This window comes from Uloborus diversus, chromosome 4 (genome assembly GCF_026930045.1).
Source record: "Uloborus diversus isolate 005 chromosome 4, Udiv.v.3.1, whole genome shotgun sequence".
Lineage (NCBI taxonomy): Eukaryota > Metazoa > Arthropoda > Arachnida > Araneae > Uloboridae > Uloborus > Uloborus diversus.
This window is the reverse complement of record NC_072734.1, coordinates 19,829,914-19,849,644: the sequence shown is the minus strand read 5'-3', so window position 1 is coordinate 19,849,644 and position 19,731 is coordinate 19,829,914. Positions and strand designations below refer to the sequence as shown.

The 19,731-nt window shown below is 32.6% G+C and overlaps 1 protein-coding gene across 1 annotated transcript in view; it reads right to left on the bottom strand.

The window, feature by feature from the left end:
- The window catches only part of LOC129219923 (putative lipid scramblase CLPTM1), a 22,135-nt gene extending 2,404 nt beyond the window's left edge, over positions 1-19,731 (bottom strand). Inside the window, exons 1-9 of the mRNA XM_054854240.1 lie at positions 19,595-19,731; positions 19,046-19,255; positions 11,927-12,079; positions 11,109-11,226; positions 10,587-10,672; positions 6,103-6,220; positions 5,002-5,104; positions 2,585-2,823; positions 1,052-1,338 (exon numbers count right to left, since the gene is read on the bottom strand). Coding sequence (XP_054710215.1) covers positions 1,052-1,338; positions 2,585-2,823; positions 5,002-5,104; positions 6,103-6,220; positions 10,587-10,672; positions 11,109-11,226; positions 11,927-12,079; positions 19,046-19,255; positions 19,595-19,663 — 1,383 coding nt within the window. The 5' untranslated portion in view covers positions 19,664-19,731. The remainder of the gene's footprint in view (positions 1-1,051; positions 1,339-2,584; positions 2,824-5,001; positions 5,105-6,102; positions 6,221-10,586; positions 10,673-11,108; positions 11,227-11,926; positions 12,080-19,045; positions 19,256-19,594) is intronic.

The window sequence follows — 19,731 nt, the reverse complement described above, 5'->3', positions numbered from 1 at the left end:
GCTATTTACAAGAACATTAAATAACACAGTAGCAGCTCATGACATATTCGCTGGAGGATAGCAAAAATGAAATGCATTAAAACACAAAATTTAACCTAGATTACTGAAAATAACAATTAATTTAATGATGAAGTATGTCATACATTCACTTTAAACTTTTTTAACCATTAGGGTGAATTTAAAGAAAAAAAAAAACCCCTTCCAAATACTTTTTGAAGATTAGAAATTAATTTAAAAACACTTCTTTTGTGCTTTGGTGAAACAAGGATCTCAAGTTACAGCTTAAACTACAACAAATCCCTCGATTTTGCTACCACAACAAATATTAAAGGGGGGGGGGGAGGAAACTCTGCTAGGTTCAATGTCTAAAAATGAAATAAAAAAGACTTTCCTGAGTTAGTATGCATTATTTTTTGCTCAATCTATTTGCACGGGGTTTGACATTTTTACTCATATATTGGCACTTTATTACCAGAATTTCGAACTTCGTCTTTTGATTGTGATAGATTCGAATATAAAGAACCATTATGTCTCATAATATGAAGTATCAACTTCTTAAAAACAAATTTTGTACATGAAAAATAATGAGTTGTATGTATTGCAGGCATTACTGTACAGTCACGCTCGCAACAAATTCAAATGATTATTTTTTAAATACAAGAAAACTTTTTAAAAAGTTGACGCTTCATATTCAGATACATAATGGTTCCTCATATTTGAATCTATGAATATTGAAAGTCGAAGTTCATAACTCCGAGAATGAAGTGTGATGCAATGTGCGAAAAATGTCTCATTTGCGCAATTGGATTGAGCATTATACAACATCAGTGGTCTTAAAATCAAAGGAAGGTTTTAAGCAGTCAAAGAATGAGCATGATATGCAAAAATGAGCAATATAAAGAGGGGTGACGGAGTGATAGGTTACAGTATTATCTATATTGCTTCAAAAATAAAAATGATAAAGGGTTTTCAAATGAATTTCAAACTAATACCGAATTTTGATTTAAATCATTAACAAACAAGCTACAAGAAAAACTATTTTAAGCCTTACCATATCATACTGCTTTGTAGATGACTGAACATATGATCCTTTGTCTGTCAATTTTATTCTTGGCACAATACCTAGAAATTTGTTCTCTCTGTCAATTTCAACATTGGTTACTTTATGTATCTTCCAAATCTCTATTATCAATCCAATGAACACAGAAAAGCGAACCACCATGTTGGTATCATTGTCTAATACATAAAGAAGAACTACAATTGATTGGAAAACATTGAAAAAGACAGATCGCACAGAAAGTCCTTCTAGAGATTTCCTGTTGTTCCAGAACTGTATCTCTGTAATAAAAAAGTACATTTTAAAAAAAGTATATAATTATTTATCTTCAAATACTGTTTCCAATCAAAATACCCTGTGAGTAAATAATTTCATAATTTATTAATTTCCTTAATGCTTAAAAACAACAAAATGTTGCAAAACAAGGAAAGAAAGGAAAAGAAATAGAAAAATATATGAAAACAGAATAATAATTATAAAAGACAATTTATGATGTTTTAATTGACTAGAACTACTTAGCAAAGAAATTCCAGGATGGAATTTAATTTAAAATACTGTGCAGCTATTTTGAATAAAATAAATTTGCAATTACTATAGTAGAATTCAAAGACACTCTTAATTACAAACTGAATCAGATGCTGATTCAGTTTTTTTTTTTTTTTTGAAAATAAGCCGTAATCAAACTTATATCCAGAAAATTTGCTGATGAATATTTAGATTTGAACGAAAAAATAAGGAAAAAATATTGGTTAAACAAATAACTGATGACATTGTATACAGGTTAAATGATGACAGTGAAACAGATAAAAGGAATATGTGATTAGTATATGCAAATCATACTATTGAATTTTGTTAAGTTCAACAGCAATAATAACTAAATTTTGCACCATATTGAATTATGTATCAAATCACTTTAGGCAAAGATTTACTGTACAAATGGAAGATAGCTACATAATAATCACTACAACTAAGACCAATAATACTTTATGTTGTAATTGCAATGATACCACAGTTTATAATAAATAGACTAAGATAATACTCTCTGCAAAGTCATTTAAAGCTTTAAAAAAATATTACAGGTTTTCTTTTACTGTTAAATGAAAATAGACTAAAAAATGTTTTGTGCCAAATTATTATTGAAGCAGTGTAAAAAACAGCACAGATTGACAAGGAAATGCTGCACACAGCTATTTCAATGCTACAAAGGAGCCTTTTCATCAGTGCAAAAGTGCTGCACAAAAAATTCAAGACTGAACCCATGATTTTCTACTTTGAGGTTCACTCTCAATGTTTTTGTCGTACTTAGGCACTTTTGCACTAATGTTGCGAACAAAGATTCATTGTAGCCTTGAGAAAGCTCTTTTCAGCATTTTCTTGACAGTTGGTGCTTTATATGCATTGTTTTTCATTTTAATCATCCTTTTATTGTGTTTATATCCAAATAATCAGAACATCACATTGCTCATCGCTGCATAAAGGAACTTGGTTTCATTATTGAACATGAAATGAAAAACAAAAACCATTTACCATTTTTAAATGCTAGAAATTCAAAAATACTGTGAACCATGGTAATGACACCAGTGAGGCCTAAAAGAATTGGCGAAGTTTCCAAGAGAGCTTCTTTCATGTAATCTTGATCTTCATCACTTTCTTCCAGTAAATCTTGCCCAAAGAACGAAGTCCAACGAGATCGCATAGCCTGAGCTGTGTACAGCTGCCAGCGAAACAAAGATAATGGCTGGAAGACCAAATGTAAAGGAAGCATCCTAAGTGTAAACAAGACATTGAAATATGTTATTTAAAATTCAAGCTATGTAAAAAAAAAAAAAAAACCTTGGACATACCAGACTTAACATTTTAGGTCTGCAAATTATTTTTTATTGACTTTTAACTTTACATCAGTACTCTTTTATTTGTTACTTACTGTATGCAATCAAAGCATTTCATTATAAACTAGAGGCTACTACCAGTGTAACTTGTGGTTAATATTTTAAAGTCACAGCTACAATTGGCAGGTTTGTTTTTTTATGTCATTATATACTAATGCTAACTTTGGACATTTTGTTTCCGTACAGTAAGAACCATTGGTTCACCATAAATCACAATGGGACAGACAAAAAAATATCAACTTTCATAACAGTACAGAAGGTTTGTTCAAAGAGGGAAACCTGCTACACATCTTAAATATGTTTTTCTTTACTTTTACTGAAAATAAATTCACCTAACAGTTGTCGTTTTTCATATATAAATTTAATGTATACTATTCCAACTAAATACTCTTACTGCTAGGACTTGAAAAATGTATGATAGCAAAACGCTTTACTGAATAAATCTTGAGTTTAAATGCAAAAAGAGCGCTTCTTTTGCCATATTCACTTGGCGAAAAAAACGGACGTCCCAGTTCTTTCTCCTCTTAGTATTAGAGCTCAAAGCATGCGAGAAGAGTACCTAGAACTAAAACCTATAGATTTGGTTAACAACAGCTCTGATTGCTGTTTTCAATAGCTTATTCAAATTCAAATTAATAAACTTAACTGTAAAAATATAAAAAGCAGATTTAAAGGTAGCAGATGATAAAATATCTTCCAACTTCTTTGAAAAATTTACAAAATATGAAAGCATTGAAATTTTAAACACAGCAGACAACATTGAGAGAACACAGGGTTGGCAAGTTTCAAAGAAAATGTTTTAAAAAAGTAATAAGTTAACAATTGTGAAAATTCAACTAAGTGGAAGTCCTAAATAAGTTAATTCTTTTAGCGCACTAAATTTAATGCCAGTTCAAAAAAAAAAAAAAAAAAAAAACAAATTTTTCTACAACTTTTTTTTTAAAAAAAGGGATTTTTTGGACTATTCAAATAAATTAGGAGAACCTCAGCAAACGAAAAAAAAAAATCACAAGTTTTTTTAATGTACATTTTTTAATTACATCACAAATTCAAGGATTGAAGACATATTTTGACATTTTTCAAGGCTTTGAAGCACTCTTTTATTTCAAGCAGTTTTCAAAGTTTTTTAAAAGCTAGGGATGAGAGTGGCCAGCAAGCAAAAAGGAGAAAATACAAAATTTTCCATAAGATTATGCGGAAGATGGATGATATCCAATGATGCACAATACCCCCCCCCCCCCCCCAGAAAAAAAGGAAGAAAGGCAAATTTACCAATTTTAAAAGTAGAACAAAATTTTGTGGTAGAATAAATTGTGCTTCAAATATTTGGGAAGAACTTAATATCTATGACATATTATTCTTGAAACAGTGTTCTTTCATTAATCAAATTTCAGTTAACAAAAAATAATAATAATAATTTGAATTTTGACATCTTGAATTCAAATTATGTTTTTTGCAATCACGAGTGTGTATGTGTGGGCGTGTGTTTGTGTGCAGGCATGAGTGTGTGTGTATGCATGTGTGTGTATGTACCCATGCGTGTGTATGTAGGACATGGAAGCAACCTGAAGACGGTTTCTGCTAGAAGAGCAGCATCGTGAGGCCAGTCGACGCTGGTGCTGCAGAGGGAAGGGAGGGGAAAATAAAATCATAGGAATTCAAAAGAGTCAAGTGAGAACAATAATCAATATGATTGCTCAAAAAAAAAAAAAAAAAATCAGGAAAATGTCTTGCGTACTAAGCACAATAAATCTGACTAAGACTTTCGTCTGATATCTTTTCATCCATTTTTTCATTGAAAAAGAGGTATCTAGCAACTCTTGAAACATGAGTACGCAGTATTCCTGCTAATTTGTGCTTTATTGCTCTTTTATTTTTCAAGAGCAAAGTAAATTGATTCAATTCTCACGCATGATTTTACTCATATATATTAATATTTAAGATTGTCGCATTCATAACATATAAAATATATCACATTTCATTTATTTGCATTTATTTGCATAAGTCATACAAGTCGCAGAAATAACTCATAGAAGTTCAATCAGCATAGCTTACTTGACAGAATCATTTATAGGTGTGTAGTCTCTAACCAAATTCCAATAATCATTTGCATAAAGAATGGGGTAGTAATCACCAGATAATGGATCAAATTCAACAACTGGAATAAAATGTAAATAACGATAAGTTGAGAAAACTTTTGTGAAAATACATAACATAAAACAGTGTTAATATAGTTAACCTGACATTGATGTACTTTAGGAAGCACATGTTGAAGCTATCTCAGCTGTAGAATAACAGGATCCTCAAGAAAAACTTAATTACATTTTAAACTAAATTATTATTGAAATGCTTCTCTTTACAAAAGAAAATTTGGATTTGTGGTCGATAACCTTAAAGCAGATGGAGGGGCAAGTCTGCTTTTCTACTTCAATAAACTTTGCATTATTTTTATGCAGTGTTAAAGGCTCAATTTCTTTTAAGCTATAAAAAGCATAAAAAATAGTATCAAAGGCTGGTGAAATCATAGATTTTTATTTTTGAAAAATTTTTATGACAAAATATGTGCAACATGATAATTTGTACATTGAACAGAAGAATCATACAGATTGGCAGTTCTGAAAATCCATCATCTATTATTATATTTGTTAATAGTGGTACCCGCATGACTTTGCCCGTAATAGAAAAATTAAAAGGTCTTTTTGTTCACCTGTATATTTACAAATAATGTATGGTGAATTTTCTCGCCAACTGGCTTGTACCCATGTTACGGTTCCACGTAATAATAATTTTGTATCTCGCCAATTGGCTTGTGCCCATGTTACGTTTCCACGTTATGATAATTTCGTTATTTACTCGTCCAGCTTATTATAATTTGCTTCTTAAAATTGGAATAGAAAAAGAACCACATCGTATTTTTGAAAAATTGCTTCGAGATGCACACCCCCATGCTACAAACTAACTTTGTGCCAAATTTCATGAAAATCGGCCGAACGGTCTAGGCACTATGCGCGTCACAGAGATCCTGACAGAGAGACTTTCAGCTTTATTATTAGTAAAGATAAAGTAATAATACAAAAAAAAAATCATGAAATTTAAGAGATAAATAGATGCACAATGAACATGAAAAAAGGTTAAGAGTAACTTAAAAATTCTTACATTCGTCTAAAGGTTGAGGAACACTCCCTTGAACCCAAGCAGTATGATCAACAATAATATTTAAAGTTAAGTTGGGATGCCAGTGAGAGATTATTTCCATAGGTGATTCTTCAGCTTTCTAATCAAAACATGCACAAAAAGTTGTTTAATGCAAATTTTAATTGTATAAACAATCATAGAAAACTAGAACACAGCATGCAAAGAAAATTTTGTTGCCCCAGATGATACAAAGGTCATAAATGCTATTACTACAGAAAATTAAACTACTGTCAGGGCAAACATAACCAGGCAGCACTGTGAGGGTTGTGCAGATCCTAATCAGCGATACAAGGCTACCAGGTTAGGTTTGCCCCAACTATAGAGACAACACCTAAGGGATTTGGATCATATTTCTAACCGATGACTTTATGTTATACAATTATGTACAAGTGTTTAAAATAAGTGATTAAAATTCATGCTTATTCAGTGAAAAGTTAAACTCCTGTCAAATTGAGGTTCAAGAGAAAGTTACAAATAAACTTTAAGCAATTTTTCCTGCTGAGTAGGGGGTGGGGGTGGGGGAGTTTTATTGAGCTCACAATTGTTTTTATTCAAAAGTTTATTAAATTGCTTAGTCTTACAGAACATATATTCTACACTTTGAACTAAAATATTTAAGTTATGAAACTTAATTCACATTGTACAAAATGTGAACAAGTGTGAATGTGAAAGCTTTCATAATACAAATAAAAACATTTCATAACAATTAAAACGCAAACAAGTGATTTTAAAACTTGAACTTTTGAAAACTGAGTAAACATCATGAATGTACACATCCTCCTGTCTTTCCAAAAAAAGGTAGGGGGGGGGGGCAGAATAAAGATTATAAATTTTTAAAAAAGGAGTAAAATTACTTATGGGAAGGCACAATATCGTCAGCTGCCTACTATACTTATGTTCCTGTAAATTTTGCAGATTTCGCAATTTCCATTTGAAATATTTTGTTAAAGAAAGACATCAATACTTCTAATCAGGGTTGAGTTTTGGACTGTCTGAAACTGGTTTAGGACAGAACAGGTGGTCCAAGAGTTGACAACTAGCTTTTGTCAACAAGCTACTACAAACTGGTAGCTTGTTGACAAGAGAGACAAACAAGTTACCAGTTTTTTGGCTCTCTTTGCTCCTTTCAGAGGTTTTTCGCCTCCAGCTCAATTACTTTCTATTCCGGCCTGATGAGTGCTAAAAAGCACGAAACTGCAGTCCTTGATTGGAATGACTGAGTTGGCAGTGTATTTTATGTACTACTAGCTGCAATGCCCGGCTTTGCACGGTTTACCTCGAAAATAAAAGTTCTGTCAAGTGAAGCATGTTCAACAATAAGACTTCAACTAAAGAAAAAAAATGTGAATTTCCCGTTAAAATAATCATTCTTTAAGAAAGAAAGCAGCAAATCAAAAATTCCCGAATAAATTCAACGAAACATTTAAAATCCAAAACAAAAAAGGAAGAAGATAAATCGCAAAATAATAATCAAAAGGGAAAATTTTTATCTAAAAAAAATCATTTCCTCGTAGTGGATAAAAAAAAAGTGGCAACTTTCTGAAACTTTATTTACGCTAATTTAAAATGAGATCGCGCAAACGATAATTTTCCCACATGAAAATAGAGATGACGCTTTTTAAATTTTTCCGGCTGATTTAAATTTTTTTTTTCAACTTAAAGGAGGTGAGGGAACTCTATGGATATTTTTTGTAAGCTTTCGAATGGCGTCAAATTCGAACTAATCGGATAATTATTTCAGGTAGAAAGAGCAGTTTAATGCCATTTTCAGGCTTTAAAATTAAAATTCGAATGGTTTGGCTTTTTTTTTTGGCCTTTGAAAACCCCCCTACGTTCCTTCTCGGGTGCCCAAGTATCTCCCTGCCAAATTTGGTCCAGATCTGATGAAAACAGTGGAATTTTGTATAGGAAACATATAAACATACACACACATCTATTCTTTGTTTTATTTATATAGATGGTTTTAGTCATACAGCTGTTATTGTTCTGTCCTTCTTATTTCATTTTATTTCAAATCTTTAGCAATTTGTTCTGCTGTCGAACCAACATTATTCAAGTTTTTCCTGTATTATCATTATGTAAGCTCTGTTTTTTACTAAATGTTGCAATAAAATCTTGGCAATTTTTTCCAACATAAATTTATTGCTAATTTATTCAAAAGTGGTTCCATTTTTATTGTCATGGGATTTTTGATGAAATTTATTGCCTAACTCTAAGGAAATCATGTAATAAATTTCAGCTCTTAGTTCCATTTTCTCTTGTTTATTTTTTTTTAGTTTGCTATTTAAACTGTTTACCATTCCTTCTTGTTGCTTTTACAGGATGTCTTGTCATCCAAAACCTCACTATTTGCATTGAAAAAGAGATTCACCTCGAAACATGTGTGTGTGCCGTAATCTGCTAATTTTGTGCATCAAAAACATTGTTGATTACCAGTTACATTTCTGCACAAAGGTATTTATTTATTTCTAATATACTTGAATGTTTAAATAAATGCATACAAATAAGCCATAACTGGGTTAATAAAAACAAAGATTTTGTTTAAAATGTCAAGGCATTTGAAAACCCATTTTTGAAATCACATTTATATTTAAAAGCTTACTTACTAAAGAAAGGGAAGAAATGGAAACATGTTACCATGATTATCAGTTATCAAATGCTATATCAGGAAAAAAGTGAACAATCCATTTAAGCAGAATTGAGGATAAACATACCAAATTAGCCATTTGCTACATTAATTTGTTTTTGCTTTTAGAATGATCTTAATTTAATAATAATATTCAATAATAACGATACATTTACAATGTTAAAGGAAAATGAATTTACATTTTTCAAAATATATTAAAATTTTGTATTTGAAATTGGCATAAAATTCAATTATGCGGTGGAATATTCAGTTTGAATTTTAACTGAATATTCAGTAAAACCCCAAATACCGAAATAAAAATTTTGGTATTCAGGGAATCTCTATTGTTAGCATCATAATTTCTTTCATATGAAACACAATAATATAACTTTAGAATATGTTGACACTTTATTATTAATAATGAAATCTGAACTATAACTTTTATATAAATCTAAAATTTTGAAAGTTAAGTTCTGACTGTCCATGTTTTGCCTATCATTTAATTAGAAGATTCATACAGAATTCTTAAAATATAACAGATAGATAAATGAATCAATGACCAGGGGTAGAAGTGACCGACTTGTCACATATAGGACATTTTCCACAAAAAATATAGGACAAATATAGGACACATTATATTAATAATTTTGCTACGAAAAAAGAAATAATACATATCATATATTATTCAGTTATTCTTATTAATGATTTTGTTTAAAAAAATCTCAAACAAAATATTTTACATCTATAACGATTTTCCTGTAGTTGAAAGATATTTTTTTGAAAAAAGTGTACTTTATAGACTAAATAACTAAACAAAATTTGAAGAAAGATAATTTATATTTTTTCTTCCTCACTCATGACCCAAGTACTAATTCCACTGCTCTTAGATTTTATATCTAAACTGAACCCTTTACGACTTGTATTAAGAACAAACAGAGCTTGAGAAGGATCCTTCTGATGTTTTTCAGAGTTTTCTTTATGCTTGAATGTTTTAGCATGCTGCCTCAATTGCGAAAATCCACTATTGTTTTAATGGCACTGAACAGTTGCAAAAATGGCAAAAAGCGATGAAATCATCTTTTCCTTTAGTGCACCATGCACCAAAATTTGTAGAATTAATGTCCTCCTGGTTCAACAACTCCACACGAAATGTTGTTAAGCGATGCGATTTCGCTATTATAATTCCACTTATTACAACAAACTACGTTTTAACATCATAAGGAACTAACCATTCCACGATTCCAAAATTCCACAAAAAGAAAAGATTGCAAAAAGAAAATTAGAACATTCCGATCAGAAAAGGCATTGAACGCAAAAATATACCACAGAAAACCATGATGGTAAACAAAACAAACGGCTGTTGCCTCCTCCCCCCCAAATGCGAAATTCTAAAACCAACTTCAGCATTAGTTCTCGAAACTCCACCCACTATAGAGTGACGTCACATTGCTGTAGCCAATGAGAGAAGATGCCTGTCGCAGAATTTAGTCAGTTGAGGTTTTTAATTTGAAATTCGTTTGGGCACTACTTTCAGCGAAAAATCCGATGTCCGAAAGTTTATTTACCGTTCTTTTTAAAAGATATATATGTTATAAAACGGAAATATAGGAAATATAGGACATTTTTGAAAAATATAGGAAATATAGGATGATTTTGATGTTTTTTTTTGAAAATATAGGAAATATAGGATATATAGGACTACTTCGACCCCTGAATGACAGAAAATATTTGTGCTAGATTTAATATACCTTGAAAAAACTAAAAATACAATTTAAAACTATATTTAAATAATAGCAAAAAGGATCAAGATTTATCATACTTTAATATCTTCAGCACTTGCTGTTGTTTCTCCAGTTAACAAGTTATGTGTACGCCTATACCTTATCTTCTTGTACTTATTCATTCCTGAAAATAAAACACAAGATTAATGTTGTGTTTTGTTGCCCTAAACTGTGAAAAAATATTTTCACCCAGATATTTTAGATTGGACCTAAATAGTAACATAATTTTTCATACCTACATAATTGTTGTAACTAGAAATAGGCACAACATAGAAAACCAAATGTTAAACAGCTTGTTCCTTTGATATTTAAAATGGTTTATAACAATCCTGTTACATACATCTTGTGGAATAGAAACATAATGAAACTTGTACGACTTTTTTTTTCTTTTTAAACAAACTACAAAAACTTTTTGACAAAGATATTTTGTATAAATATATATAATCTCAATTTTTACACAAGGATGAAAAATAAAACTTGAAAAAATATATATGTACACAATGAATTCTTAATAGGTAGGGAGAGGGGGTATGATCGAAGTGCTTTATGTTTTAACTTACTTTTACTTTTGCAAACAACATCTTGTCTGGAATATTTTCTCTTATCTCGAGGATTTGGTGATTTGCCATGCTTCACAACGCAACTATGCAACCATATACTGCTGTTTCTTTGCATACTCTGAAATAAACAGTGTAACAAATATTTAAAAAAAACACAAACTATAATAATCTAATTAATGTTTTGGGGAATAGACTTTTTGGTTGAAAATTTTTTAGAAGAATTCAGTAGGGAGTTCAGGAGAAGGCATAAAAATTTAGGAGTCTCATATAAGAAATTATATGCTCCAAGTGGTTAGATTTGTAATGCTTGAAAGGGATCCCATGATTTATAATTGGGACCTCCATAATTGCACAATAGGGCTTTTTACGATTGCGCAGAGGCAGAGAGTACCCGAGATCATATGGCTCTCGGGTACTCAATCGGCTACAACTACATCCTCAAGGGGGGGGGGGGAAGTAATAGCAAAAAGTAATTATATTATTTAATACTTATTTTTTGACTGCTATTCGGGAGCAAATTGGCTGCCCATCATGTAAACTGTGTCAGTGTGTAGAAAATAAATTAGTTTGCGTGTGTTGATTATGGTCAATTCAATTCTCACCTAAAATTAAGTTTATGAATATGGAAAATGTGAATAAAAAGAAGTGGCGAAGTTCCTCTTCATTATCTGCCGAATGAATCAGCAGAGTACAATTAAATTGTTGCAGGAGCATTATCCGAAACCATTCTGGAGCATCAAAAAATTTTCATACCTGCTTGAAATATTAAAGAAAAATAGATTGCAAAGTTTTCTATTAAACAAAAAATGATATGTTACCTCAGTTGCTGTTATTTCAGTTTCAAAATTATAGGTTCCATCTGCATTAGGACCACCATACCAGTCACCATATACTATATTCGGTTGCATCCAAATCAAAGATTCTTCTTTAAATGATAACTTCTTATCTTCGGATAAATATACATATAAGTCCTGAAAATAATTTCAATCTTAATGTCAAATAATTAATTTCTAATAACTTAGAATCATTAAAGAACATTACACTCATTGTGTTGCAAGCTTCGAAATCTCAAGGGTACTTTTCTGTTACAGGCGTATTCAGGGGTCTGTCCAGGATTTTTCACAGGGTCCGTTTTTTGCGAAAAATCAAATAATTTTGTGAAATATCAAATACTTTTGTGAAAAATCAAATAATTTTGCAAAACAAAAAAAAAATTTTTTTGTTGCAAAAACGAAAGTTTAGACTCTTGAGATGGTGGAAACTGCATCATTGACACTTAAAGTTGAGTGTTTTCCCTCTTTTCTGTTGAGAATATCATTCTTTAGTGCTTTTCTAGTATTTGGGGGGGGGGGGGGGGCATCGCTCACTGGGAGATGGGCACCCCTCAAGTATCAATATTTATCTACCATTCTACATCATGTTAAATTATACTAGAAATGTTATTTGTATAGTATTTAAAACAACTGTAAGAAAAAAATTTCAGTCAGGGGTTCAGCATTTAAATTTTTAATCCAAGACACTGCTTAAGAGCACAGAGTTTCGTTTAAAACTAATAAATTCCGTGATTTTTACAAAAATAAAAAAATATTTTATTTCTTTACTTTTTAACTAAGCGTACTAAACATCGAAAATGCGAAAAATCAGACTCCCATAGCGGATGCAAAGAGATTGCAATCCTCAAAGTGAAGGCATAAAAAGTATAAAAACGGCTTGTAAAATAAATATTTTGGATAAAATTATTTTAGAATTGCATTTTAGAGCCCTATGATAAACATATCATTAATATCTGGACACAGTTGAAGCAAAAAAAAAAAATAATAATAATAAATAAATAAAAAATAAACGATCGATTCAGCATTTTAATTATTGACTCATAAAAGAAAATGGAATTCCGCTTTAAAAACCTGAAATAAGCTTTGTTACAAAAATAAAGAACCCTTTTCATTTATTTGGATCCTAATAAAGCGAAGTTAGCTAGAAAAAAGAATGAAATATATCGAATGTAAAAAGATTTCGTTTTTCAAAATGTAGGCATCTATAGAAAAAAACGGCAAATAAAAGAGTTTATTTTAAGTTAATTATCCTTTTTAGCATCGAAAAATCAAACCCATATAACTTTCTCCCAAAATAACAGTTAAACATCGCACCACTAGACGCTGACGCTAAGTGGTGATTAGTTTGAATTTGGTAACCATATCTGAATCGATCACATCCCCCCCCCTACTACCCTTTGCAGTTCTAAGTTCATTTCGCTGTATATTATTGATTATTAAATCATGAGTGGGGAGAAAAGTGCTTATTACGCCTATTCAGAGAATGTTGACGCTTTTTCAAAAAAGTTTACAACAACACCGCTGCATAAAACAAACAAGCAAAATTATAAACTAAACTGACTTTCAGCTGTTAATTTCTTTCAAAGAAACCAACAGGCAGAGCTTTTGTGGGATGTCTTTTCATCCATAAGCTCATTATTTTTTGCATTGAAAAAGGCGTTCCCTGTAACGCCGAAACATGTGTCTGCTGTAATTTACAGATTTGTGCTTCTTCTAACGTTGTTTTGTCTTACTTTACTGTTCAGCATAAAGGTATTTATTTATCTCAACAGGCATTATATTTATTTGGCCATAGTAATTATTTATGGCTCGCAGGAGCATCACAAGAGTGCCGATTTTTTTTTCTTTTGCGAAATTAGCCGATTTTGTATAAGTTGATTCCTCTAATTTAACTTTAAAAAAGGTTCCAACCATTATCGTTTTTATACAGGAAATATGCTGTATTATTTTAATCTGAGATTTGCTCTTTCAATAAACAATTTGTGAAAGATCCGTTTTTGTTTATCAGAATTTTGTGAAGGGTCCGTTTTGGTTGATCGGGATTTTGTGAAAGGTCCGTTTTGGTTGATTGGATTTTTGTGAAAGGTCCGTTTTGGTTGATCGAATTTTTGTGAAGGGTCCGTTAACGGACCCAAATTTGCTCTGGCCAGACCCCTGATATTTTTAACTTTGGTGTATGTTTTTCATTTTATTTCTAGTTAATATGATTGGTCAAAGTTACCTAAGAACTACTCATTTGCAGATATCGTACATCATTTTGTCTTTCTAATGTACATTTAAACATAACAGGACTTGAAACAAGACTAAAAATTCCATAAAAAGGAAAAATAATCCTCCAAATCATTAAGTTAAACCATTAAGAGTAAAATAATATTCCAAATAAAAAACAAGCTAATAAATGACATAAAAATCCAATAAAATAATTCTTCAAACCAACTTTAAATGCTCCATTAACATGCAAAATAATCAGCCAAATAAATGTAGTGAGCTCATAAATAAGCATTAGTAGTGTGATTTAAAATGTAAAATTTGAAACAGAGGAGCAAAGGTGGCAACGATCTAAATATAATTTTTACAATTTTCGCCATGACAATGAGTGGCCAAGTCAAGTGACTTATAACAGAAAAGTACGCAATTTAAGAGAAATGAAGCGTCCAAAAGTTATATGAAGAAAAATTCTAATGAAGCATTTGAATTTAGTATTTGAAATTGATTTCAAACTCATTTATATTCTACTGCGGAAATCTCTAGTTTTGTTTACATAATATACCTACCATCTATTATATAACAAATTGCAATGCACCTATATAGGTCATTCTTCAAAAAGTTTAACTTTTCTGTCATATGCCTTTTACAATAAAAACGTTAAGGAACAATGATTTTAACAATGCTTTTTAATTTCATCAAAAATGTGTCTATTTAAACCTGCCAACAATTTTTATTTTAGTATATTTTTGGTCCACAGCACAAAATGGGAAGATTGAATAAAAGTTTTGTTCCACAATGGTCTGATTAGCAATGAATTTCCAATTGAAGGCTCACCTAAATTTTGGCATAAAATCAGTTAAAAACAATTACATTTCATGTTCTAATTACCTCGGAACATTGGAACAAATTTTGTTTGATGCAGAAAAATTAAAGGATTTTGTAGATATTTTTAAATAATTTTTGCGAGCATTTTTTAATGTATTTTTAAAAAATTTTCCTTTTTCACATTGTTGGATTTATGCCGAAACATCGATTAAAATTGGAGGAAAATAACAATTAAAAGAGTTAATTAATTTTGATTATAGAATATTGCATTGTCATTGGGTCTGAGGTCGCGTGCCAAATTTCAAAAGAATCCGATCGCAGGAAGTGGGCGAAATTTGAGCTGCAAGATTCCGTTACAAGATACATACATACATACAGGTGAAGCTAATAAAAGTGTGTTAAAAACTCTTTCTGGGATGACTAAAATAGAAATTCATACTGAAATTTAAGTAAACAACTTTATATGAAAACAATAAATCCCTTTACTTTGTATGAAAAAGCACAACAACGAAGGTCCTTTTTTCAAAAACATTGGCCAATTCCATCGGCTTTTCAATGTTTTTTAAGGCCGATAGGCCGATGTTTCCTGCAAGCTAGCATCGGCCGCCAATGCCGATGGTTAAATTGTTGAACCATCGTTCCGATGCATTGGTCGAGTCCTAATTATGAGTCAATATGATTCATACGAAGGCAAATCAAAAAGTCTTTGTGCCTATTTTTTATTTGTCAAAAAAAGACACCTACAGGTATTTACAAATATACGTAGTAAGCTATGTCACATACACTATTTCTCCACATAATCACCACACTGGTTCAGGCATTTGTCCCATCTAGGGCTGGGCGATACATCGCAAAACACCGGTGTCAAGCAATCATCGCCACGCCGGTGTTTATATTTACTGTTCTTCCGATACACTGCGATTCCCGGTGAAACGCGATGTATCACGATACATCGTGATGCGCCGCGATGTTTCCAACGGCATCAGAACGTCTGAGCGAACCACGATGCTTGCGAAAGACCGCGTTCGTTGAAACACCGCGATGTGTCGGAAGGAAGAACGGCCTCATAATGATTCGGCGAGATTGCGCTCGCTCGGGACCTTCGCGATTCTCCCCGGCTCGCTGATACACCGCGATGCATCGGAAGAACTGCCTTCGCAGATACATCGCGGATGACTCGGCGAGACTACTCGCTGATACACCGCGATGCGTCACGATGCGCCGGAAGAACTGCCTTCGCAGATACATCGCGGATGACTCGGCGAGACTACTAGCTGATACACCGCGATGCATCACGATGCATCGGAAGAACTGCCTTCGCAGATACATCGCGGATGACTCGGCGAGACTACTCGCTGATACACCGCGATGCGTCACGATGCGCCGGAAGAACTGCCTTCGCAGATACATCGCGGATGACTCGGCGAGACTACTAGCTGATACACCGCGATGCATCACGATGCATCGGAAGAACTGCCTTCGCAGATACATCGCGGATGACTCGGCGAGACTACTCGCTGATACACCGCGATGCATCACGATGCGTCAGAAGAACTGCCTTTGAGAATACATCGCGGCTTATGATGACTCGGCGACTGAAGTCGAAGCATCGCTTCTCGCAGCCAATGGCGAAGCATCGTGATATTATGTCGATGGCAGGGCCGTAGACAGGGTGGGGACCGTCGGGACAAATACCCCCTGACACAAACTTTTTAGTCCTTCCCTTTTTTTAGTTTTTCCTTCTCCACTCAAAAGAAAAAAGAAAAGCAACAACCAAGACTCTGAATCCTCTAATCAAAACGTTTCCCCTTCACCTTGCTACTTCTTTCTTTCAGTCAGACCCCTACTCTGACTCCCCCCCCCCGCACAAAAAATGCGCAGTGGACTGGGGTCATTGTTTGAAATGGGGACTGTCTTCCAAAATATGAAATTAAAATGAATCTTCTGTGTTTTTATGTGACTCATGCTTTTGCAGGTCTTGCGCCTTACCCCACCCCCTCCCCCTTCGTGGACACCCTTGATTTAATGAAAAAAAATACATCGAAATATCGCGATGTATCGGAATATCGCGATGTTTACTGGCGATGTATCGCGATGTTAAAATCTGCAACATCGCCCAGCACTAGTCCCATCGCAGGACTAAGTTAGAGATCCCCCTGTGACAGATTTTTTCCGGCTCTCTCTGGAACCATGCACTGTATGACCACGTTCTTGACTTTTTCATCACATGTGAATTTCTGTCCTGCTAGAAACTTCTTTAGTGGAGTGAAAATCACTAGGACAAGGTCTGAACTGTAGGTGCATTTCCCTGTGAATTGCTATGGGCTTTTGTCCCTTGCTCCGTACAAAACGAATAACACTTCGCTGCTCATAAGCTGTGGACCTCTGAAAAACAACAATCATCTTAAATGACTGATAGCAGCTCCGGTATTCCGAGCAAAAAGCAGATACGGCTGGTAGTTCAAGGAACTGTATATGTTTGCTTTGTATTCACAGCCGTATTTTGGCCAAATAAAATAGATGCGAAGACTTTTTGATTTGCCCTGGCATTATCAAGTTATACAAACAATTATTTTGTTTATGCCAAGAGTTGACAATTTTTATTTATTTTTCAATATGCATAACTTCAGTATCATATGATTAAAAAAATCAATGCAAATTTTTTGAAGAAATTTTTTTTTCTTTAAGTGTTTATGTTGTCAGAGCATGCAAAAATGAGATAAATCAATTAAAAATTCATATTTCATCAACACTATTTGAAAAACTGCTGTCTTTTTCATTCAGAAACCTCCCCTCTCCATATTTCAAAACAAAACATTTGAGGGGGAAGGTTTTTAAATAGGAGATCTAAAGTTAGAATGCTGCTGTAAATTAAGAATGAATGATTACTGTTCCTGAAAACTGATTTTAATATAAATGAAGATGAGAACTATTTATGTTTAGAACTTAAAGCACAAACAGTTTTAACCTTAATTTACTTTTAAAAAGTTCACAGAAATGGCAAACTAAAAAATGTCATGTATTTATTTCTCTTTAAGATGGTAAAAACCATGCAGAAAACAGGTTTTCCAAAACTGGTTAAAACCACGGTAAAAAAACAGTAAATACAACACCAATCTTGTATGGGGGAAAAGAATAAACCTTTTTAAAGAAATATTTTAGAGCAAGCCTACGATTTCGACTCTTATAAGAGTGTGGAATGAGAAATAGTGTTTCCCCCATGCAAGTTTAGGAGGACACAGTGCCTTGCTCCTGAAAAAGAGAGTGCATTGCAGAGCACCCTTTGAAAGCTATAACACTTGTTTACAAAAGCAAATAGTCTCTCTTGAAAGGCAGAAATTCATGCAAAAGGATCGAAATGGGACACCCTTGTTTCCCTAATCCACTAGAATATCATGGCGAAAAAAATTCATATAAATTTAAAATATGTATTTTATCCATGTTACATATTTTTCAGATGTTAACTCATGTACTCATAATGTAATACTTACTACAGGGGTGCCTCCCTTCCCCCTCCACCCCAGTACAAGGGTGCATCTTCCCCCAATATCAAAGCCCCTCCCCATAAAGGAAAAAAATATCCCTCACCCCCCCCCCCCACACACAAAAAAAATTTCAATGGCTCAGTCATTCCAGCCGACTTTCTTTGCTTACTAGTTTTTCAAACAAGGATCAACTTTCAAATGCGCATTTTACAACTGCAAAATACTGATCTTTTCATTGATAGATTTGAATTTGATTTAATAATGAACTCGAATTTGTGGAGTTGCTTACGTAAACTTATCAAATCAAATATTAAAAATAATGAGTACTGAAAAATAACATGTGGATTGTATGCATTTTGTTTACAGATAATAACAATTGAAAACTTATTATGCAACAAAATTATTTTGATAAAGAATCCTTTTAATTGAATAGAAGTGCCTGTTAATCCGGAAGCACCCTGCCCCTTTTTTTGATTGGGGGAAACACTAATATAATTTCACAGATCACAGAAAAATGAATTATTTGAGATTTATAAAGTAATTTTCACATAAAAATTACTCATCTCAACAAGCAGAGAGATCTTACCATCACAGTTCCAGTTGGAAAAAGATTCATAGAGGTTTTGGAAGGCATTCCAGTGCTAGGAGCATTGCTAGGCTGCTGTGGTCTTCTAAAAAAACTTGTAATGAAATAAATTATGACGGCTCGTAATACGATGCCTTTAAGAATGGACCAGATGGAATGTTGAGGCTGTTGCTGTTGGGGTGCAGACTGAGGTGCTTGTTGATTAGCGGGCTAAAATAAAATAAAATTTTGATTAAATATAATAGTGATTGAATTTACCGATAAACACGTCGTTTAAAAATTCACTAAAATGGCACAGCTATCACATTCGATGGAAGGATAATCATTAATGCTACGTCAATATTTTGTCAATTGATTTTTTTTTTTTTTAATCAAGACGATTAAGAAGCAAAATAAACATTTTACAGAAAACTTAAATTTAACTGTGAAATGAGAATTAGTTTTTAAAAAGATAAGTTTATATATCATTCAGACTTAACCTAGTTTTAGGAGAATTTAACTGATTGAGCAACACTATACATATGTAAACATGCAACACAATGAAACTACCTGTGACTCAGTATTAGCAGTGGATTCAGATACTTGATCAGCCACAGCAACATTTTCTTCTGAACTCATTATACTAAAATTTTATGTTTCAGTTCAGTTTCTTTTATTTCAAGATAATCAAAGTATTACTAATATTC